The following is a 25009-nucleotide window of genomic DNA, read 5'->3' on the forward strand; positions in this document are numbered from 1 at the left end:
CATTGATGGACCTATTCTCCATGAATTTATCTAGTGCTTTTTTGAACCCTGTTATAGTCTTGACCTTCACAACATCCTCTGGCAAAGAGTTCCACAGATTGACTGTGCATTGTGTGAAGAAATACTTCCTTTTGTTTGTTTTAAACCTGCTGCCTATTAAATTTGGTGACCCCTAGTTCTTGTGTTATGAGAAGGAGTAAATAGCACTTCCTTATTTACTTTCTCTACACCAGTCATGAGTTTATAGACCTCTATCATATCCCCCCCCTTAGTCGTCTCTTTTCCAAGCTGAAAAGTCCCAGTCTTATTAATCTCTCCTCATACGGAAGCTGTTCCATACCCCCAATAATTTTTGTTGCCCTTTTCTGAGCCCTTTCCAATTCCAATATATCTTTTTTGAGATGGGGGGACCATATCTGTATGCTGTGTTCAAGATGTGGGTGTACCACGGATTTATAAAGAGGCAATATGATATTTTCTGTCTTATTATCTATCCCTTTCCTAATGATTCCCAACTTTCTGTTCGCTTTTTTGACTACTGCTGCACATTGAGTGGATGTTTTCAGAGAACTATCCACAGTGACTCCAAGATCTCTTTCTTGAGTGGTAACAGCTAATTTAGACCCCATCATTTTATATGTATCGTTGGTATTATGTTGTCCAATGTGCATTACTTTGCATTTATCATCATTAAATTTCATCTGCCATTTTGTTGCCCAGTCACCCAGTTTTGAGAGACCCTTTTGTAGCTCTTCTCAGTCTGCCTGGGACTTAACTATCTTGAGTCGTTTTGTGTCATCTGCAAATTTTGCCACCTCACTGTTTACCCCCTTTTCCAGATCATTTATGAATATGTTGAATAGGACTGGTCCCAGTACAGACCCCTGGGGGGACACCACTATTTTCCTCTCTCTATGCACAACTTAAAGCTCGGGCCTGGTGCCAATCTTTTGCAGAGAGGTGAATTTTACCCAGTGTGCATCTATGATAGGAGGAGCATTGCTAGCACAATATGCAGACATTTAATTGCTTACTGTTCATTAGACTGGTGTAGATTAAGTCCTCAGTTTCACTGAAGATGTACATCTGTCTGTTGAGTCAACCCATGGAAAGTAGTTCCTATTTAGCTGAACCTTGCAGACACACCTGCTGACTGTATTTTTAAGTAAATCTCCTGGTAATTAGACTTCAAAACAGCGGAGAAAACTGCACACTCAAGCCTGACTATGTAGAAGTTAATATGGGCTCAGTAATAATACACTTGTATTGCTTAAACAAAATTTGAAGAATATATTTATCAATGTAAATAAGAGAGTACAGGGATAGTTCCTAACATTTCCCGTAGAGAAGGACAACTTACAATTTGTAACTGCTGCACCATTTCTTCTCTGTATGCCAGCTCCCGTTTCATCTGATCTTGAAAATTATCTGTGTGGGTTGGGGAAAAAAAAAGAGTGGAGGTGCATGAATTAAAACCATCAACCCATACCACAGAATTTGTAGAAATAAAGTCAAACCACCACTAAATGCAGCACAGTCCTTTGTCCAAAAATTATCTGCCTCCAGTGATGGGCAGTCTTGACAGAAGCTTCCTATCTGGGATAGAACATGGGGATGACTCCAGAAATGTTCTGGATGGTTCAAATTTAGTTTCACCAAAGACTGAGTTTTCAAATCCTGGCAGCTAAGTTTAGGTGCTCATTGTAGGCATCTAGCATTTGGGTGTTCAAGTCAGTGCTAACTGGACAGAAGAAACTGGACATCCCATGTCATTCTTTCAATTGCAGGCATTGCTTAGGCCATAGACTTGGGTGGGAAGAGCAAAATCTCCTAAAGAGTCAAATTCTGTTCTCTGTTACTCTGGTATAAATCCCTTGACTCCAGTGGAGATATTCAATAAGTGAGAACAGAATTTGGGTAGCAGGCTATAGGATTTGACTCAGGGCTTGTCTCTGTGGCGACTTAGCGTGCGGCAAGCTGGGGTGTGAATCTATTGCGCATTAGCACACTCTGACTTACTAAGACCACTACAGAACATTTAGTGCATGGCAGATGGGTCCACTTAGTGCATGACAGGTTAGCACTACAGATTCACACTCCAGGCTGTCATGCTCTAAATCACTATATAGATAAGCCTTGAATCTTTATAAAGCAGGGCTGGAGACTGAAAGCCCAAGCAGAAGACTCAGGAAACACAAGAAACTCTATAAAATACAGTAACTGGAAGGGAGAGATCTTTGAGGAGACAGAACACCATGTCCTAGACAGCTGGCTTACAGTGCAAGCTGGCTTTCCTCTGTTTGATTCTAAGATAAAGCAACAACCTTTGGTTTCTTTCTTGATAACCATTTCACACTAAAGGTCTTGGAGGAAAAGCTCACTAGGATAAAAGATATTTTTTTTGTTGGACTATGTGTCCCACTAATTTATAAGGGGGAAAAATGAGATTCTAACTTGGACAAATACAATCTAAAATAAAGATCTTTATTTGAGAAATACTTAGAAAGCAACAACATTGAAGGTGACCTGGGGCTGACACTGGACAACTGGATAGGAACTTTCTATACAGTGCGGTGAAAAACCAAACCAAACCAAACCTAATGCCATTTTAAGTTGGGAAGCAGAGGCATTGCCCTGGAGATGACAGTCCTCCCCTGCACTGATGATATTGCACATAGATTATTGCATGCAGCACCTCTACAGAGATGCCAACAAATCAGAGGGAATTTGGAGAAGAGCAACTATATGAGGAGCAACTTAATGAGTAAAAGAACTAGACATACCCCTTGGCCATCAGGACACTAGCCTGAGACTTAGAAAATCTGATTCAATTCCCTCCTCTGCCCTGGACTCCCTGAAGCAAGGCATTTGGCCTCTCTGTGCCTCAGTTCACTATCTGTAAAATGGGGATAACAACACTTCTTTCCTCACAGTAGCATTGTGAGCATAAATACACAGAGATTGTGAGATGCTCAGATACTCTGGTGATGGGGCCATATAAGATTGTAAGATGCATAGAAAGATTACAGCCTACAAGTGTCTGAGTATAAACAGCAAGGAAGGAAAGGAACTGTTTAGGGTGTTGCAAAGCAGAGAAAGTTATAACATGATCCAATGGCTGGAAGTTTAAGCTAGACAAATTCAGATGGGAAATAAGGCGCACATTTTTAGTTATAAGAATAATTAATCACTGGAACAATTTACCAAAGGTTGTGGTGCATTTTCCATCACTGGCACTTTTTCAATCAAGACTGGGTTTTTTTCTAAAGTTCTGTTGGGAATTATTTTGAGTTCTATGGCCTGAGTTATACATGTCAGACTAGATGATCACAATGGTCCCTTCTGGCCTTGGAATCCATGAATCTATAAGGAGTGATGTGATGAAACTTGAAATTAAACAAAGGAAAATTTGGTCTGAATATTAGGGAAAAAAATCTGACCAATGAAGTCTGTTATAGCGTGAAACAGTCTCTCCCAGGGAAGTAGGTGGAACTCCACTATTTGAGTCACTGAGAACTAAACTGGACCAGACCAAAGCCCTGGAAAACATGCTATAGGAAACAATTCTGCATTGCCTAAGAGGATTAACATGAGGACCACATAGTTTTGATTCATCTCCAATTTCTCAGTTCCTAAATGAGCGTCTACAAAATCCTTTGACCGCTCATCTCTAAGCTGCCTCAACAAGAAAGAGCAACTGATGGAAATGAGACATTTGCAACTTTTGGAAGGACTTCTCTCTTGTCCATTAAAGAAACCTGAATAATACAAAAACGTGACCGATTTTTTTATACAGTTACAAAGAGGGAGCAAAGTTCTGCCTTTGGGTGGACACACCTGTTTTGCATTGAGAAAAGCTGGCATACCCAGGCCATTGAGAAATTACACCCCTCCCCGCCCATGTAATGTGCACTGTTTTATCACAGAGGGTATCATTTTTTCAGTGTGAATGGCTTAGAATTTCGGTATAGCTCGCTAGGGAAATGGATTTATAGTGGCAATGATAACATTCCACAATACCGAGGGGAACAGAGATGAATATTTAAAGACGACCTTGTGGCACTGCTCTGGATGGCAGTGCCAATGCTATTAATTCATACGGTGCCCACAATTTGCTCAGTGCTGTACAGACATGCAAGCCATGGGCCCCACCCGGACGGGTTTACAATCCAAGCTGTGGGAGATAACTTTAGTTGGTTTGCCAGGCTATTACAGTGCTGTCTTCCAAGTACATGGGTTGGCTCACTGCCCTATGGCAGAGATGAAAGCTTCCCTCTTTTTTTTTTTAAAATACATTTGATTGTGAAGGTGTGAACTGTTAGACTTGTTAGACCAAAGGCCTCTTATCCATAGACGAGGTATAGAAGAGGCAACAGCAGCCCCAGCACTGCAAGGGGAGGTGCAAGATTTCCCAGAATTGCCCCCCGCCCCCACCCAGTATGCCTTCATCCCAGCCAGCTCTAGGGATGGGAGAGTAGCTTCACCTCCGTAGCCCATTCAATCCTTTGTCTGATTTCCTCAAGATCACATAGTGAGAGGATTGGAAATCAGGACCTGTTGCTTCCCAGCTCCATGCTCTTTCTTCAAACTCTGCTGCCCTCGAGTCATCAGTCTCTCAGAAAGAAGAGGTCCATTTTCCTTCTAGTGCTCATTTTCTGTACTTTTAATTCCTCACCATTTTCAATTCAACTGCCATCTACCATGAGATTTATCTATCTGGTCCTTCTGTGATGGCCCCAGCACAAGCTGTCAATGTGGAGCAAACCTGGGACCTACAGAACCAAAAACCAAAAAATTCTAGCACTTGAACTTAAAAAGAAACTCCTTTTTCAGGTAGCAGCAGAGCTGCTGTGGAACAACCTGTCAAGAGGGTCACAGCTAGTATGTTATACATGTTTTCTTGAGAAAGGCCTGTTCTCCCATTTTACTATATATGTTGGGGGGAGGGGGTTGTTTGTTTGGTAAATCTAAATCTGTAAACAGGTTTTACAGTCACTTGCATCTAGTGTTTATAGCACAAGTACTTGTTTTCTATTTTAAACTAGAGTAAAATTGACCACTGCTTTGTGGTGTATTGAAACCACCTATTTTTCATGCTGGTGTGCACGGATGCCACTTCCTTGGTCAGCAGTATGCATTATTTTCTTTCATATGAATTGTATTTCATGTGGTTTAATTGCAGGGTTTATTTACATGGCAATGATGGAGTATTAATTTTACTGCAGAACAAAAGGATAAATGTGAGACCTGAATGGCATGATTCCAAGATGCCATTTTTACAATCCCATGAATGTAAATGCTTTCAAGTACATGAATTGAAGTACACCTCTACCCTGATATAACGCTACCCGATATATCTGAATTCGGATATAACACAGTAAAGCAGTGCTCCAGGGGGGCAGGGCTGCGTGCTCCAGTGGATCAAAGCAAGTTTGATATAACGCGGTTTCACCTATAATGCGGTAAGATTTTTTGGCTCCTGAGGACAGCGTTATATCGGGGTAGAGGTGTACATGAATTACTTTAAAATCCTCTAGCTCCAAGCATAATGACTGATTTTGTACTGCATATTCGGTTATTCTTATTTTATGGCATATTTCACATATCTTCAGGATTTGCTTTGTATTAATTTATGAAGATGTACTAATCTTTTTGATATCCAGGCTAAAGATGGGAGACATTCAGAGAGTTCTTCCTTGCATTTCTTAGCTTTTCTGTATTCTCCCTGATGTCATGCCTTTGGGGGGGAACGGGGGGTAAAATTCTACTCTATCTACTTAAAGGTGGGGAAAATACTGTTCGTACTCCCCTTTCCCTTCTCTGGGATGTGCAAAGGCCTGTTCTTCTGTTTGTTTTTTAAACCTTGGGAATATCTGGCATATCGAGTCTTGTCTTCATTGATTTTGCGGAAGGACTATTTGCAGGACCAAAGAACTGGAATGGTTTGCAGCTGAAGAAATGGCATTGTTTAGAGCTTTTTGCCCAAGTAATCGTCTGTGCCTTCAGTCAGATAAGTGATAAAATACAAGCATCTGACTAAAATCCCTTCCCCTCCCAGCTGATTGAGTTTCAGCTTCTCGGCTTTTGTGATGTCCTACTCTCAATAATTCTCTGTCAATCCACAGAACCCTGCAGCAAAAGGGGCACAGACAAGACCTGATATTAAAGTTAAAAGCAAACAGACTTTAAAAACAAAAATGCAACCAAACTTTCAGGCCTTCTTTAGATACCAGGAAGAAGCAGAAAAGGGCACCAAAGGTTTAGTTTTTTTCCTTTTCGGGACACCTTTAACGCTGAGCCTCGCTCCTCCGCTCTTCAGTGGAGCAAATGGCAGCAGAGGATTGGGTGCTTGAACAGCTGCATGACAGTGACATCTCCTTATGCACAGTGGGCTGCACGTGGGAAGAGCTGAACTGCAGTACTGAGTGCTGTGCTGCATGGCATAACAAGAAGCAGAGAGCTGCAGAGGCACCTTGGCTTGCCCAGCGCTATAGAATCATACAAATCAGAAACTGAAAAGGCCTATTATGTCGTCTAATCTGACCCTGGCCAGTGCCGGATTTTCCCTTGCAGCTTATTTTCCACTCCTCCAGTCAGTCTCTTTTGAAAAACCTCAAGCAATTGGTCTTTCACCATAGGGCAGACAATTCCACATTGGTTTTATGACGTTCCTCATAATCCTTTGTTTGTATGGCATATTCCATCACCTCTTAATGGGCCAGATCCTCAACAATGGCCAAAGAACACGCAATCCAACTCAGGATGGAAAATGCAGAAGTAGCCTTTACGTGCCTCAAATTTAGGCTGGGCCAGTCCCCCTCCATCACTTAGAAAAGCCTGAAGGCCACTGGCTACCAAGGCCTCATGGGGTTGATGCAACAGATGGGCATTACAGGGTATAGTGAAGCCCCAGCCATTCCCTTTTGGCCAGCTGCAGGGACAACAGGTATGGCATAGGCCCTAATGCTGTAGGTTCTTATGCTGGCTTTATGGTCAGAATACAATAGTGGTGCAGGTCTTGGTGGACCCCTAATGTTTTCAACAGGGAGAGGAAAGTTACCAAAGCCAGTGAGACAAAATTCTTGTTTATACTTATCCAAAAATATACATCATCTTGCTTCAAGTTTATGCCTGAAAGGCCTGACCTACTGCCATTGAAATCTATGGTAGAATTCCCATTGACTTCAGTGGGGCCAGCTCAGGTGTCTAGTGACAAACACACCTACGAACATCACTCCTAGACTTTTATAAATTGATAATAAATAATGATGACATTCTACAAACAGTGAAAACATAGAAATGTGTCTTACTGAATACTGGGAAAGAAGCGTTTCCTTTCAACACTTGGAATTCCTGTTCTAATCTCCTCCGTAAATCTATTTGTTCAAACAAAACCTTCTGAAGTTCTTCTAACAAAGAGAAAAGAAGAGCTGTTTTACTAATTTGTATAAATAACTCTTGAGCAAACTGCTATGTGTGGCAATTCATTATTATAAGAAAATATTTTAGTAGTTTTAAAAAAAACATTGTATAGATCTAGGATAGATTTTGTGCAAAATCCATGAATATAAATCAATGTAATATATTATTTTAAAGTATTGTATTACAGTGTCATGTATTGATTGATATGTATGCATTAATCTCAATTATATCCACCCAAAGGTCCATATATTATTCATATGCTACTTGTCAAGCTTAAAATATGATGCTGAACAAAAATACTTCCCTCTTATCCTTATATTCTATTAAAACCAAGAGCATTTTAATAATATCAAAGCTGGGGGGGGGGAGTTGTTACCTTTCCCCATGTTTTCTACATCCTTCTTCAGTGAATGAGGTGAATTGGTTTCTTGTGTGTGCTCACCTTAATAAAGAAAGGAAAAAAGTTATTGATTTATATACGTTGCTTCTTATTGGCTATTGTTCTTACATCCTCTTTGAAAGTCTGGACAGAAGGTTTCAGCATGCAGAGCTCACTCCTGCAGTCTAGGACAAACCATCATTGATGTCAAAGGGAGTTCTGCCTTTGCAGACTTCTGATGTCATATCTTCTATGATCTTAAGTGTTACCATGGATGTCCAAGGCTTCAGAAATGCTCTGCACAAAATTTCATTGCTTAGAAGTACTTTTTATAAACAGAATTTATCATCACGCTGTTTAGTGTACACTAACTCCTAATTTCAGATGGTAACTACTTGGCATACGTGCTCCGCGAAGGTCAAAGCAGGTGCACAGATGAGCAGGGGATAGCATTCCTTCCCCAACTCAGTGGCAGGGTGGGGTTCAGACCATGCTGCAGACCATGCTGCTGCTAGTTTAAGGACAGGAAATGTGATAAATGGAGGGGGGAATAGTTACTGATTTACATCAATAAGAGAGAAAGCAAAGTCCAAATCTTGCTGCCCTTCCTCCAAGATATATCAAAGTCCTAAACGGTCCTCTCTCCGATAGCTAAAGAAATTGCATCCATTCTTTGACTATGTCACTTCCCTCTTCTCTGGCCTCCCTGATATCCACATCACCCACCTCCTACTCATCCAAGATGTGGTCACTAACATTAATTTCCTCCCCAGATATGCCCATGTCAACCCACTCCCCAACTACGCACGGCTCAACTGGCTCCCCATTCTCTACATCAAATTGAAACTTCCTGTCCTCACTTTCAAGGCCCTGCATAATTCTGTCTCACTCTACATCTTGAACCTTGTTTCTTACTGCGTCACCTCTGCACTGTCACAGATACCAACCTCAATGCCTCTCTCATTCACTTCTCCCCCAAACATCACCCTACCTTCTTCCATCCCACTCCCTATGCACAGAACGCCCAAGCTACTGCCTGCTCTTCATTCACATCCCTCCTGAAGACTTACTGAATCTATGATGCCCACAAAAAAGTGACCCAATAGAGGGGCAGGACATTATTTGGATTTATTTTGCCCATCACAAAGGTGTGTCCATCGGCAGAACCCTTTCCTGCTCCTACTGGCTAGAAACAGGCCAGTTCTACAGACAAAACTCTCTTTGAAGCAGCCTCTTTGCTTGCATGAGGTCTCTGATATTAGGCCCTAATTTATAGCATGGACTTGATAAATCTGAGCAAACATGGTACATTTGAAGCATACTGGATAATTGGCCTTTGTCAATAAACTTGTATAAATAGGAATCCCTTTCTTTTGTTTTTTAATAAAAAGATTTTGTTTTTAAAATGGATTAATTTGGTGTTTAGAATGCTTTAATGTAATAAATACTTTAAAATGAATGTGGGAATACAACAGATTGAATATCCTTTCTGGAATTAACTGGCAGAGTATTAAATTAGCACAAGATTTGAGGTTTGTGCGGGATGGAGGGAGGAGCATGCATTCCCACTGGCAATGCTAATTATTGGGTTTTAGATTATATGCTCTTCAGAAGAGGGACTGTGTCCTCTTTTGTGTTTCAAAGAGGCCTAGTACATTCTGGGGGTCAGCACAATCTAAATTACACAGAACAATCTCATCTGTTTAGGAAACATTTCTATTTCCATCACTGTCATTGGCTTAGGAGCAAGTTTTCCATTCACTTTTGTAGTACTGGTATTTAGCTCTTTGCAAGCACTGGGCAGGCCAGATTCTGCAAAACTGCTGTGTGAAGAACTCGCTTTGACTTTAATGACAGTTCCAAGAGCAGAGGGCTTGAAAGACTGTGGACATGGGAGTTAGACAGCTAAGCACTTCTGAAAATCCCACTAGGTGCCTATCTACATTTTCAGGTGCCTAAATACCTTTACAAATCTGGACCGTAGGAACCTAACTGAAAGTCAATGTGATTTAGGCTCCTAAGTGTCCAAGATGCATTTGAAAAAGGAACTTATGCGCTTTTTTAAATTTTACCCCATAGCTTTCTTGGCTACCTTAAATATATCATACACTTCACTGCAGGGACTGCATCTCTAGCAGCTCTGTAGGGTGAGAGATTTATGATGCTAAATCAATACTAAATAACAGGGAAAGCAGAGTAACTTTCATTTGTGAAGAGAGAGAAAATCAAGCATAAGGATTCAGTGAAACAAGTCTTGCACAGCTTGTGTTAGAGGATATGGTAGAGCAGATGTTCCCAAGCCCAAGTTCCACCCATCCGGCTCACGCCTTTGCTGGCATCAGGACCCAGCTGGCTCCATCCCTGGAGGAGCTCCTGGGAGCAGAGCAGATGAGGGCTCCTCACCCTCCCTCCCCCCTGCCCCACAGCCTCTCACTCCAAGAGGCTCCAGATGGTTTAAAATACATAGGGTGCGGCCAGCCAGGCCAGGCCAACGCAGCAGCAGGGACAGTGCACAGAGATTCCCCAGCGGGCAGGATGGGGAGAGCAATAGGCTGGTGCAGAATTGCACTCCCCCTGATGGGTGGGGCTTCCCTGCGTGATCTCCCCAATGCTGCCCTGCCCTGGACATCTGGACAGCATCAGCCCTGCACCCTACCTCGCTCCCCCTGATAGGCTCATTGCAACTAGCCACCTAGAGGGGCATGCCCCCTGGCTTGAAAACCAATGCGCTAGAGGACTCAGGTAATTTCTGACTTTAAATTTATATTATTCTCCATGGATTTAAAAGTGTTTGATACACTGTTTTAGGTTTGTACATAATGGCCAACATTTTCTCAAGAAGAGTGGGATCTTTTAAAAGCACCTAAGTCACCTAGGAGAAAGTCCCACTGAGTTGAAGTTGACCTCAATGAACAGGTGACCTAGGAGTAAATGTCCCATTAAAGTCAACTTCAGCTCCATGGGACTTTTGCTCCTAGGTCATTTAGCTGCTTTTGAAAATCCCACTCATCTGAGTATGGATTTAAGAGCCTAACTTTAGGCTTCTATTTTTGAAAATTCTGATCTGGGCTTAGTATTGTAGCATCTAAGGCCCCAGTCCTGCAGTGAGCCTGCCCTAAGGAATCCAATTTCAAGACTGGTTCTAAGTAAATAAAACATGCTGTATTTACTATATGGAGCACGACTCCTGATGTTTACCTGCTTGAAATCTGTGAAAAAGCCAGATAGTTAAAATAATTCCTGGGAACCTAGACTTTGTTAAATATTACACTTATGCAGACTAGCAGAACTTTAAACATTTAAAATTGACGAGGCTCCTTTTATACATGTTTTTAAAATTCTGTGCAAAGACAAATAGACAAAGGTCTTAAATTTTAAGCAGAAAGCTAGTTACACGACTAGACAGGAGGCTAGGTGATATAGAGACATTAATGTCTGCCTCCTTCAGTCCCCCAGCGTGAAATCTGGTATACATCATACTGTAAATGAAATCATTTTGATGTTCCACACTTAGAACCTAATGGATATTTGCCCACATTGTAAAAGATGTGGTATAATTGGCAATCTCTGCTTAACAGAGATCTAGAACTGAATGGGATTTGCAGAGCAGGTAATTGGCAGAACTTCAGGGGGATGTTTGCAAAGCACCTTACCACATTTGGCTGACTCTAGGCAATACATTCAGATTTAGCAGAACTGCATTTCAACAAACTGAAAAATAGGGATAAAGACAGGCTCAAATTCTGGCTCCCTGTGCAGTTATGCACACCAGAAACAGCGCACAAGCCAGTGCAGAGGGGGATGCCCCAATTCTGTCTCTCTCAAAACACACAGACAGCCCTGATCTGGAGAGCCTGTACTACAGAAGACATGAAGAAGCACAGTCAATGGTGACATCTGCAACATACTGGGAGGAACCTCCCCTCCAGATTCCTGCCCAGGACATTGGAATAACCAAAAAAGAATAACCCCAGAGATTCCATCTCACATTATTTAAAAAAAAAAAATGAAACACTGAGCCCCATGCATGGTGGGATAGGAATTTGGAAGTTTAGCCTGGCCTGCTTGATTGCAATGGAGATATGATTAATATAGTTTATATCAGTGATTCTCAAACTTTTGTACTGGTGACCCTTTTCAAATAGCAAGCCTCTGAGTGCGACTCCCCCTTATAAATTAAAAACACTTTTTTATATATTTAACACCATTATAAATGCTGGATGTAAAGCAGTGTTTGGGGTGGAGGCTGACAGCTCACAACTCCCCCGTGTAATAACCTCGCGACCCCCTGAGGGGTCCTGACCCCCTGTTTGAGAACCCCTGGTTTATATACTGGTTGCCATTAAAATGTCAGCACATTTTCCCCAGATCTAGAATAGCAGATAACTGTGGTATCGCAGATACTACTATGTGGTAATCATTTGAAATGATTACTTTTTAATAAATACTCCTGTTTTTTATTGTTTGTACAGGTGCTACTCTCCTGCAACTGAGACTGGAGTCCCATTGTGCTAGGAACAATGACAGTCGCTGCCTTGAAGGACTTGAAATCTAAACAGACAAAGGGTGGGAGAAAAGACATATTAGCCTCATTATACAGATGAGGTACTGAGTCAAAGAGAGTTTAAGTGATTTGCCCAAGAACACACAGCAAGCGTATTGCAGAGCCAGGCATTTCCAAGTCCAGTCCCTTGACCACATGTCCATCATTCTTTTGTTTTGCACTTTGCAAGTAGACTTGGTGCTTTGATGTGCTCCCAACACTAAAGGTCTCAACGCAGCAAAACTCTTAAAGGCTGATATGGGAAGGTTATGCCTGTTTCAAGGGGCCTGAACCACATAATATAAACACAGGTATTATTCCTATATTCTTGCTTGTTTTCCCATAGTCTGTTTTTCACTCCGTTCTATCAAATTTAATCAGTTTCTCCTTTTTTGTATGCATGTTAAAAATTTGCTAAATTTGATTTGGTTATTTTAATTCAAGGTAAAACTTTTAAAACCCTAGGAATGAAAAAATAATGCAAATCTCACACAATGGACTAGATTCGGATCTCAGGTACACCTGTAAAAATAAGTCACTTTGCTGAAATCAGTGGAGTTTCACTAGATTTACTTGGATATAACTGAGATCAGTATTGCTAAACTTTTTCCAATGGCAGTTTTGTTCATATGGAACTACTGGATTGACTACATTTATAGAGAACTTACAGGCCAAATTCTGCTCTCAGCTATGCCAATGCAATTCTGGAGAAACTCCATGGAAGTCAAAGTCATTTTGATGCAACTTTTGGTAATAGAGAAGGTGTAAATTTTCTGGATTACATACTCTGAGTGTAATTCTAGGTGTATATATGTTCTCTTGAATTTTTTTATAATTTTTTAAAAAATGTGGTTACTTCATATAGAGAGTTATCAAACTAAATTGTAAACATTTTGGCATAAGGTACTATTTAATTATCTTCTGGAAAGACTTGACTTTTTCCCCTCTTGAATTTTCATTAACTCTTAGATATCTGAGACAGAAAATGTGGAAAATAAATTATTTTAAAAATATAAGAAGGACCAAACCATGCTCCCATTGAAATTAGTGGCAGATCTGCTATTGTTTACAACTGAAGCAGAACAGGACCCCAACATTTTGAAAGATATTAATTTGTTGCCTAATTCTTCAAAATGTACTGTTTTAGCCAACAGACCAATTCTGCAGATACTTGTGCACATAAGTAGTCCCACTGAAGTTAGGTGAAGAAAGTTATTCATGTGCTTAAGAATTTGCCAAAAAGAATCTTCTTAAAAATATGAGCAGTACAGCACTAAATAAATCACTACACAACATGCAAGTTGCCAACTATTTAGAAAAATCCTGAATGTTGTTGTGTAATTGGGAATGTTTTCATTATGAGCTAGTTTTAAAGTAAAACTCTTACATGTATTCAGAAGATTTACTGTGAAACATTTATTGTTTACTTCCAGAAATCAATGCACACTTACAACAAGTATGCGTGAAAATCATAATATATGAAACATATTCAACATGTACCTTTTCAACATCTGGTCTATCTTCTACATTTATTATAAAAGCTCATTTATGCCTATGTATTTATATAGATATAGTTTCTGTGGGGCTAGCATTTTCATTATAAGATGAGTTTATATAATAGGATTGTAAAAATTCATTCTGGGGTGATATAAAATATACAAGATCTTTCAGTCCAGAAAAAATGTTTAACCAAAATAAATAAATAAAATTTTAAAAAAAATTAGGCTTTTAAAAACACATTAAAATAAGAGAAAATACAAATTGGATGATCAGTTTATACTTCTTTTGGGAAAGAGACTGGGTGCTTGTATAACTCAGAATTAATAACTTTTTTTAGTTACTAACATTTTGTTAAAAGCGAACAGAATTGTTGACAGTAGTTATTTTGTTACAGAAGTATTAAATGAGCATGTGAAAGATAAGTAAAAAAATTAAGGAATATAGCAGAGTTGAGACAGGATAGGATACAAATTATATTAAGCATGTATATTGTTGCTATATAAGTTACAGCCATAATTTCTTTTCTTAAATCGGTCCATCTCATTGGGTCTGTCTTTCCTCAAAGAGTTCAGGTGATCTTTTTTAAACTGTTATTCTGAGGAAAATATTACCATAGTATGATGTCTGCACCACAGCTACAGCTGGTAAACACAGTCCTTCAAGCTTTTCGTTCTCTACAACCACAGAAGCTGCGCCCTTAAGTATCCTGCAATCCCCCCATTTTAAAGGAAGTCACAAATGGCTGTCAGATTCTTGGGAAAGTTCAATCCTCTGACATTCTAGCACAGAAATGGAATAGTGCTAGGGAAAGTTCTTCCCCACTTGCTTGGTTAAACTTTAAAAGGATAGTCTAAGGTCATTGGCTCTCTGACTGAAAGCTGAATATCAGAATGGAGGAAAGGGCACATGGCATGATGGGTACCTCCTTCAGCTTCAACAAACAGAGATCTTGGGAGTAGGGAGGCTTCCTATCAGGCAGAGAAAGGCATTTTTGTAACTCCCCAACCCTTACCCTTGTGGGAGGCTGAGGGTGGGATGGGAGAAGCGAGAGATTTAAAGGTGACCTGAGAAGGAGTTTTCTTTAATAATAGAGCATATGACGTGTGTGTGTGTTTGTTTCTGATGTACAAAGAGGGCCTGAACCTTTTAAAAAAGGTGTTTTTTCCCCTACTTGGAGCATGAACTTTCGTGGGTGAATACCCACTTTGTCGGATGTATTCACCCACGAAAGCTCATGCTCCAATAAGTCTTGTTAGTCTATAAGGTGCCACAGGACTCTTTGCTGCTTTTACAGATCCAGACTAACACGGCTACCCCTCTGATACTTTTCCCTACTTGTTTTTTACCTTAAAAATATAGATATATATCTAGGAATGTTAAGTCTGGTCTCCCGTTTTTCCTGAGGTACTTCCCTAGGGGGCTCAGCATCCATTGTGTACACTCACTCCTTAATTGAAAGGGAGGAGGTGTTGAATATTTAATGGCCTTCCTTTCTCTTAAATATTAATTAAAAGCTAAATAGATGTCTAAAAAAAATCAATAAACCCCCCAACAATTTTAATCAGTATAAGGAAAAATCCCTTCCCCTCTTTATAGCACAGCTATCACTCTGCAGGGCCTTTCCTACACACAAGCTTATGCCTGTCAAACTAAAGGTGTGTTTTAAAACCAAAGTAGTTAAATTGGTGCAAAGCCTTGGGTAGACACTTATTTTAGATTTAAGAGTGGCCAGTTTTGGTTTCGCTTAATCCTGTAAGAAAGCAGATTAAGGCCATGTCAACACTATTGGAAATATAGCAGCATAGCTACAGCACTGTAGTTTTGCTGGTATAACCCTGTAGTGTAGATGCAGACTACTGCAATGGATGGGGTTTTCCCATCTCTGTAGGAACTCCACCTCTCTGAGCAATGGAAACATTCTTCCATCGGCCTAGCTGTGTCTACACAGGGGGAGTGGTCACCATAGCTAAATTGCTCAGAAGAGTGCGTTTTTCAGGCCCAATGAACCCCAAAGCTATAAATTGTAAGTGTAGACCAGGCCTAAGCTAAACTGAAATAGGCCACTGTTAATTGGAAATAACGAGTGTCTATAGAGGGTGTAGCGGGGCAGGCTCTGCTGCTGCCTCTTTGCACAACAGAAACTGGCTCAGACTCTACTGGTAATGTATCCACCGTGCTCCACCAACACCATTACAGGCCCATGCAACAAGGCTATTTACAATATCCTCTGCACTTTAGACCTTCTCCTCAGGACCTGAGAGGGGTACAGGTCTCCCTTCCATGAGGTCTGCGTGGGACTTGGCTCAGCTAGCCCCATTCCTTCCTTCCTGTGTCTCTTTATCTTTTTGGACTGGTGGGCCCTTTACCTCAGCCAGCCTGATCATCTAATTACCTCAATCAGCTATCTCCAGGGAACTAATTGGTGTCCAAATGATCAGCGTGCAGGCTCACCTGTTCACTCCCTGCACTCTGTCACAGAGGGGTTAGCGCCAATTTAACTACATCAGTTTATAAACACACAGGTAAACAGGTGCAAGTTGGTGTGCAGACAAGGCCTTGGCTCTTGTGATGTCAACATTTCACTAGCACTCCAGTTGCCAGAGTAGCAAAGGCCTGAATTTCTAATTTAAAGAAACCAATTAAAAAATTAAAAGAAAAATAAAAAGCCCACATTTCAGAGCATCTTCCCACACAATAAAGAAACAAAAGGGACACAAACCCATGATTTTTTCTCCCTGTGTGTGTCACCTTAAGTGTTTTTCACTTCTATACAGCAATCCATCAGAGGCTGTTCAAATGCTCTGTAAACAATGACTAAATAAGTTTCACACTGCCCCTGCTATACTGATGGGGAAAGTTGGTACAGAAAGACTAAGGGCTGGTCTACACTGAAAAGTTACATTGGCATAGCTAACTCTCTCAGGGGGTGTGAAAAATCCATCCCCCAGAGCGATGTAGTTAAGCCAACCTAAGTCCCCACATAGACAGTGCTGGGTCGAGGGAAGGTGGATTACCTATGGTGACAGAAGAATCCTGTGCCACTGTAGTGTTTCAAGTGTAGACAAACCAGCAGGTAAAATGATCTGACCCCTGGTGTAATCCGCCTCTCAGGGAGGTGGATTACCTATAGCAAAGGGAGAGCCTCTCCCATCACAGTAGTGTCTACACTGAAGTGCTACAGCTGTGCTGCTGTAGCATTTTAAATGTAGATATGGCCTAATTGATTTGGCCACAGTCACACAGCAAGCCTGTATCAAGCCCAGTAATAGTATTTTCTGACTCAGTACTACGCTTTCCCTCCAAAACCAGTCTTCCTTTTCTCACAAAATTCCCCCTACTTCAGCACTTCCATGCAATTTATTTGTAGCCTGGTCAGCTGGATTCATGCTCCCCTATCCATAGCTGCCTTAGGGCTGTAGTAACTACTGCAGGCTAGTCCCTGCCTCTGCATCTCACCCCTATCTGGAGCTGTCTATTGTCTTGTTTTAAAGACTTCGACAGCAGGCTGACTCTCCCCCTTGGATAGTTCAGCCTGCCATGAAGTCAGCATCCATAGCCTGCCTGGATATATATCACTAAGAGGCCATTGATATTTTATGCTGGATACAGCCCTACGTACATAAACAACCAGCTGCAGTGGTGGAGCCACAAGAGTCTATTAGATAAATATGCATTTAAAAATATAGATAGATTTTTAACTGGAAGACTATGAGACCTCCAAAAGGAACCATTCTGTGTTAACAAGTAAATAACGGTGGCTTTAACATATATACAATACTTGAAGAAATCCTACCTAGGCATGCATTTACTTAAAACACTCAAACATCTTCTAAAGGAGCCATGTCACATTTTGGGATTAATAAGTATGTAAACCAGGATTCAGGAAAACACATAAGCACATGCTTAAGTGCCTTCCGGAATCAGGACGTATATCAATATATCTCTCAAAAGCTCGATGTTTAAAGGTTAATTTACCTTTAAAAAAAAAAAAGAAAAAAGAAAAGAATATCCCTAAAAAGGAATCAGTTGTACTTCTGTGCAGATAAAGTCTATTTTATAGACTACAGTCTATTTTGTTTAATGTTTAAAAACAAAGAAATCGATTTTTTAAAAATCTATATGACTAGAGAGTGCATGAAGAATGAGGTCCAGTATTACCAAACCCAAAACATACAAAAACCATTATCAGGTCCTCAAAAATCATGAGATTAAAAAAAAAATTCTTCCAATTTGAAACTAAAGAAATCATAAATCTGGGATTTTTTTTTTTGCCTTTTGATTTTTGAGCCCTTAGGATACATATTCAAGTTTTCTTCTGCAAGCACAAGGGCTAGAAATTTACTTTTTTAATGGAAGCTAAGATTCTTCATGCAACCACAGGATTCCAGGAGCTGGGTTTACAAAACACCAAATATTGATAAAATCAAGAGACTTGGCATACTGCTGAAGGTTCTTTGGGAAAAACCTGAAGAGACAGAAGCCAGTTATTTCAAACTGAAGGCCCCAATCTGTTCTGTGAGTGCAGATCCATTTGCTTATGTAGCGTCCCACTGAACAATTTGCAGGATCAAGGCCTAAATCTACAATTTTGCCCTTTTCTCTCCCAGTACTGGAGTTTTGGCTTCTCCGGTTTTTGCCACCAGCTTGTGTGAAAATGTTAATGTCGTTTAAATTTGGGGCCTGGTTCTGAAGCCACTGGGGCCTACTTATGGAAATAGAGGCTGCAGGATTGGGCCTGTAATTTGCTGTGCTTAACAAACATTGGGCCGCTTTGTACTCTCCATTACTCTGGTGCAAATCTACAGTAATTTCATTTACTTCAATTGAGTTACTCTGGATTTACACTAATGAAAAGGAAAGCAGATTTTGGCCCATTCATTATAATTTAGATTTTTCTGAAATCACTGCCATGTCATTCTTACAATTAAAAAACATTTGAGAATCAGAAATGGTCTTTATAATTTTGAGCATCCACTTCACGACTCCCAAAATTTCTTCCTGAGCCAAAATTTGAGGCAGTTTGAGTACACTAGTTGTGGAACTGAGCTTTTCTGTAAACAATATGCAGTATTTGTAGTGCACCACAAATTGTGGCCTAGGAATTTCGGCCCTTCTATTCTTCAGCTCCATATGCTAAAGGAAGGTCAGGGTGGTAAATTATCACAGCTTTCCCAAAGAACTGGACCAGTTATATAAGTCAGTCACAGGTAGCTCTTGAAATAGCCATGGGAATTTGAATAATGTAGAACTCTTTCCTGAACACTTCTTGATTAAAAAGAAAAAAGAATTTTCACTGACTGTTGGGCGTACAGTACAGGCTGTTTCAGTCCCAATCTGCTTCAGCCTTGGAAACAGCCCTGGTTAATTTGCATGCTAGATTGAGTGTGCACGCATACTATCCCAACTGTGTTTCTCCAACGCAGAAGATATTGAGCTACTTCTAAAGCTATTTTTATTCTGATGAACTGCTGAACAATTTGAACATGTGTCAAAATATTTCTAAACTATTTCTTCCATATTTTGAAATGCGTAGTTTTAAGTTTTAATTATATATAATTATATAATGTCATTTGAATACTTAGAAATTTCTGGGAAGCAGTTTGATAACACCGAATCCAACTGAATGGCATTGTAAATATATTATGAATACCTTGACTTTGTGCAGGACCATTTGGGTCCAATCCTGAAAATACTTCCTATCATACCTAGTCCCACTGAAGATAATGGGACTGCTTATGGTAAGACAGCAAAACACCTAATAGTAAGCATTTTCATAAATAGGCCCTTAGATATTTTTTTTCAGTTCTCTAGCAGCAATTTGTTCCACCTCCAGTCCCAACACTTTTAACCATCAAAGTGTTGCCGATCATTCCTTAGTATCTTTAAGACTCTTAACAGATTCAAAATATGCAATGTTTTATACATCTTTGCAAACTAAAATGTACATTTTGTAACTGAAATATATGGCTATCACTGTTTAGCAATATCAGTGAATGCAAAGCATTCAGATTTTTGCATAAGGCTGCAATATAAATAGCTAAATAAAAACAACCACATCACTATAATTTGTCTAAAAATTAGCATAGATGGAATCACTTAAAAAAGCAAAATTGTACTTTAAAAAAATTGGCCACAGTGAGGAATACAGACAATGTGCCCTGTATTCTTACTACATCACTCAGGATTACTTGTTACTGTCATGGAAGTTTAATCAATAGCAAGTATTTTAAGATACCCAAAATAATCAAGTGATATCTACTGACCCACAATAACATATCAATCTCTTCACATATTCACATGATTTAAAATGCGCTTTCTTTCCACCCCTCCACATAACAATAATAAAAGGCATCACAGATGCATTAAGTATTTTAAGAAACATTTTTTCAAATGCAATAAATTTACCAATGCAATAAATTTAGAAATGTTTGTGATCTTTTTCAATTGTTCTCTGCTATTATATAAGATTTCTTTAAGATCCTATTTTTTTCATTTCCACTCCTTGTACAACTCTCTCTCTTCCCCCCCTCTCCCCGCTTGCTCTCTCTGTCTCATTTGACAGGCAAATTTGCAGACATTGCCTGAGGATAACAACCTCGTTTGACAGTCAATTAACCGTGAATAGTCAAAGCCAAGGCAGTTTGCATTACATAAATGGAAAATTAGATTCTTTTTTCCCAAGAAACAAAACCCTCTCCTTAAGACACTGCAATAGACAACTTAGTATCAAAACTTCTAATCACGTCTTTCCCAAACCCCTTGGAGACATTTAGCAATCAGTAAAAGGTGGTTTCATTTAATTTGTATAATGTAATTTTTGTAAATGTATTATACATTTTGTGTAGAGATCATTATCATGGAGATAATATAAATGTTGGCATAGATGTCATAAAACACCTTTAATGTCTTTCTGACAGATATTAAAAGCAATAAGCTGTGATCCTTTTTAATGGAAGGTTTCAAAGAGAACATTTCAATTATTGTCATTTTATGCTTTTCCAGCCTGTTTCATTGTGTAACCTGATATATTTCTGAAATTTCTGCTGAAATATGCCCAGCAATTAATAATCTTATTGCTATTAATGTCACTGTTTTCCCCCATTTGCATTTTCCTTAGTTATATCTACTTGGAATTGTTTTACCCTTGCACTAAATATTCAGACATTTGATTATGAATTTTAGTCTCTGTCTGCTTATCCCCTACACTTTCCTGAGCATACCTGCTATATCTCGCCAGAAGTCTCCTCCTGAAGGCTCTTCTGTGATGAAAAAATTATGCTCTTTGTTCTTATCTAAAATAAAAAACAAAAGCAACACTTAAAATGCTTTCAGTAGCAGGAAATAGCATACCCAAGACAACAGTAGACTCCAACAAAAATAGATACCTAATATTCAAACACATACTCAGATGTGTTTTGGATGTGAATGAATATAATGTTAAATTGCCATCAAAGAGTCTATTAGAATGTTTTTTCTTAATTGAAATCATGGAAGTGATTTATTTTTGTTTAAGTCATGTTATAGAGAACAAATTGATACAACCCACAGAGCTGTGGTTTATTAAGCCTTTTGGTGACTGCATCGATTTTAGAAAAAGAAAATATATTTGTCTTTACCTGAAAAGTTGCTGTCCTCTTTTGTAGCCAAAATGACTTGGTTACCTTCCTTGCTTTTCTGATTCTACAGGAATAAAAATAATTAAAACACACAAAATCAATATCTAGAGACAATCGTATGCAGATATACAATCCCAGGCAAATACCAAGTCAGCAAAAAAAGGACATCAATAGAAGTGACTATTGTGGAATCCCCCATGACATTATCTTTGATGATTGGCTTTTTGGAAACCTTATAAACCTTGTACAGGTTCAATATGTTACAAGCTTCTATACACAACTTCTACTTTCTGTGTTTGTGGGGTGACGGGTAATGGAGATTGGAGGTGTGCAGGTTGGCCTGGATTATTTTCTTCCTTGAGCTAATTTGCCACTGGTAGATTTAACTGGACAGGAACTATCAGAAAGGACCTAATGCTTTCATCCACTGAAAACAACTTACTGTAAGGAGCCATTCTATACTGGCAGGGAGTAAGACAAGATGACCTAATAAATCTTCTACACCTCTTGATTTCTAGTACTAACATTTAAATACAGAATGAAGCCCCCAAACCCTTCTGTGGTCTGGTTTGAATTATGTCTAAATTGCTGTATGTTTTTAAAAACATGGTTAAGGCCTTCAAGTGACCCATTTGTAGGAAACAAAAATATTCTTTGGGGAAGGATGTAACCTTTGGAGCAGATAGCTCTCCCCTACTTCTGTTTTAGGGGGTGATTTTTCCACTTTACAAACCGAAATCTACTGTAAGGAAGAGAAATAACCCTCTACATTTGGTCTGAATTCAAGAACAATTGGGCCGATTTGTATGAACCACCCCGCATATTTTATTTCTGTGGGGAACGCGAGCGATCCATCTTCCTTACGCATGTGGAACCGATTCAGCCTAAAGGTGCATTTCAATAATAATAATTAGCTTGAAGGAGCCTAAAGGGGATATTTACATCTTTGTAGGAGGGCTGCTCCTCCAGTGATGGATGGTGCACTGGGCTGCTGCTGCTGCTGCTATTCCCCCCTTTCGGGGGGCCAGGGGGAGGAGGATGCAGCTCTGCACTGGTGTCCCCTAGTTTCTCCTCTTGCTGCTGCCTGGAGGAGTTGATGGGGAAGAGGCCAGTAGCAGCAGCCCGGTCCCTGCTGCCTCCTCCTTTCTCCGTCAGCCCCCGGCTCTGGAGGTACCGGCTGCTCCCCCCTAGGGCGTCCACCCCTTGGTCCCCCTCCTGCTCCTCCTCCTCCGGCTGCTTGTGCCCCTCCACGTCCACCTCCTGCTCTTCCTCCTCGTCCTCCTCCTCCTCTTCCTCGCTGCTCTCCTCGCTGGGGTAGCTGCAGCTGGTGCCGCCCGGGGAGAGGAGGCGGTGGGGGGCCTGGGGCGGCGGCGGCGGCGGGTGGCGCTCGCAGCTCGGCTCCTCCTGCACCAGCAGCAGCGGGGAGGCCGGGTGGTGGGGCCCGCCGCTGGCCCCGTGCAGCTTGGCCAGGCTCTCCGAGTCCTCCTTGCCCCCGACCGGCCGGAAGGCGCTGGAGTGGTGGTAGCCGCTGCCCGCCTTGCGGCCGGCCTGGCCCTCCAGCAGGTGCGGGTGCGGGTGGGGGTGGCGAGCCGGCACCCTGCCCCCGCCGCCCGCCTCCGCCGCGGGGGACGCGGCGTCCCCGCCGCCAGGGGGCGTCTCGAAGAGCGGGTCCCTGCCGCTGCCGCTGGCCGGGGGAGCCGGAGCGGCCGCGGCCGGGGGGGCGCCCAGCCCGGCGGCCGCCGCCTCGCCGCTGGGCTCGGCCAGGTCCAGGAAGGCCTGGCGCAGCAGGCCGGGGCTGTCGCCCAGGGAGCAGCTGAGGGCGCTGGGCGGCTGCGGCGGCGGCTGCAGGTAGGTGGGCACCGGCAGGCCGCCGGGGGCGCGGGGCGGCCAGAACATGCAGAAGGGCGGGTAGAAGGCGGCTTCCTTCCGGCCGGGCCAGAAGAGGCCCGAGAGGCCGCCGGCCGCCTTGTGGGCCTCGCCGGCCGCGCCCTCCTCCTTCTTGTGGCAGAGGCCGAAGGCGGCGGCGGGGAAGCCGTAGGGGTGCGGGAAGAGGCCGCCGCAGCCGGGCAGCTTGTGCAGCACGCCGCCGAAGGCGCCCTTGCTGGGCACCGGGATGACCGGGTAGCTCCGCTGGCTCTTGCCGCCGCCGGCGGCCGCCTCCAGCTCCTCGTCCTCCTCGAAGCGCGCCCGCTTCTGCTGCAGCTCCGGCGGCGGCGCCCCCAGCAGGTGCGGGCTCAGCAGCCCGCCGCCCACCACCGCGGCCGCCGCCTTGACCGAGCCCAGCGGGTGGCACTGGGCGGCGGCCGCCGCGCCGGGCTGGGGCGGGGCGGAGGGCAGGGCCCGCTTGCGGCTCCCGCCGTTGAACATGGCCTTGACGTCCTCCCAGGCGAAGACCAGCTCGTCCTGGGGGCTCTTGTCCGTCAGCTTGAGGTGGCGGCGCCAGGAGTTGAAGTTGGCGGCGTCGGGCTGCGTGTACTTGGCCTCCGGCGTGCGGTGGGAGTGGAAGATGAACTTGTTGGGCGAGAAGTACATGCTGCAGTAGCTGCACTTGATGCACTTGGCCCGGGAGCTGTTGTAGCGGGCCGGGATGAAGCTGCCCCGGCAGCCCCAGGCGCACTCGTGGGACACGTCGAAGGCGAAGTTGTCCGGCAGCTTAGGGGGCCGGTTCTCCCCCAGGAAGGACTTGCAGAGCCGCTCCGCCTCCCGCTTGGTGATCATGCCGCAGCGGCGGGAAGAGATGGGCATGGCCCCGGCCCGCCGCAGGATCTCCAGCTGCACCGGGGTGCACTGCACGCAGGTGATGCCCAGCGCCACCCTCCTGTTGTGGATCTCGTTGTAGCTGAAGTTCTTCAGCAGGGTGTTGGAGATCTGCGCCAGGCACAGCCGCTCCTGGCCGTCGATCACCAAAGACACGATGGGGATCCCGTACAAAATCACCTGGCCCACTTGGTTAGGCTTCATGCTGCCGTGGCTGGCTCTCTGCTGGCTCATGGAGTCCGGCTGGTAAGTGTTGGAGGGGGAGGAGAGCAGGATGTCCGTAGGTCGTGGCCGGGGGCTTGTCGCCATCTCTTCAGCGCTCAGCCTCGGGAGTCTTCTGTGGCCCACTGGAAGAGAAAAGAACATGGGTCTGCTGGGGATGGGACAGTGAAGTGAGGAAAGACAAAAATCACTCCTTTCAGAGGCAGTCCCGAGAACATTTGCCCTACTGTATTATATAACCGCCGTCGCGGGCCAACCCACAACCCAACCGAAGCCCCACACTTGAGTTTCTTCTGCCAGGGTCTGGGACAGACTTTGGTCTATTTACAAGTGATTCGGACTGAGGAAAGTTAAACCTTTTGTTAAAAAACGTGGACGCGAAAAGGTTATCAGACCTGACAAGCGCTTATACACTTATTCCAGTCTAACAAGCGCTGTAAAAGTACAAACGTGACATCTACACATGAGAGAGACAAGGTAGGAAATATCTTTTATTAGACCAACTTTTGGGAAAGATATTACCTCACTCACCTTGTGTCTCTCATGTCCTGGGACCAACAGGGCTGAAAC

General features: G+C 42.5%; 1 protein-coding gene across 1 annotated transcript in view; it reads right to left on the reverse strand.

Moving 5' to 3' along the window:
- Nucleotides 1–24526, reverse strand: part of SKOR2 (SKI family transcriptional corepressor 2) — a 38991-nt gene extending 14465 nt beyond the window's left edge. The window contains exons 1-6 of the mRNA XM_045021350.1: nucleotides 22403–24526; nucleotides 21461–21524; nucleotides 21065–21136; nucleotides 7799–7864; nucleotides 7311–7409; nucleotides 1361–1428 (exon numbers count right to left, since the gene is read on the reverse strand). Of these exons, the coding sequence (XP_044877285.1) occupies nucleotides 1361–1428; nucleotides 7311–7409; nucleotides 7799–7864; nucleotides 21065–21136; nucleotides 21461–21524; nucleotides 22403–24526 (2493 nt within the window). The remainder of the gene's footprint in view (nucleotides 1–1360; nucleotides 1429–7310; nucleotides 7410–7798; nucleotides 7865–21064; nucleotides 21137–21460; nucleotides 21525–22402) is intronic.
- Nucleotides 24527–25009: the final 483 nt, after the last annotated feature.

The sequence above is a fragment of the Mauremys mutica genome, chromosome 6 (genome assembly GCF_020497125.1).
Source record: "Mauremys mutica isolate MM-2020 ecotype Southern chromosome 6, ASM2049712v1, whole genome shotgun sequence".
Taxonomy (NCBI): domain Eukaryota; kingdom Metazoa; phylum Chordata; order Testudines; family Geoemydidae; genus Mauremys; species Mauremys mutica.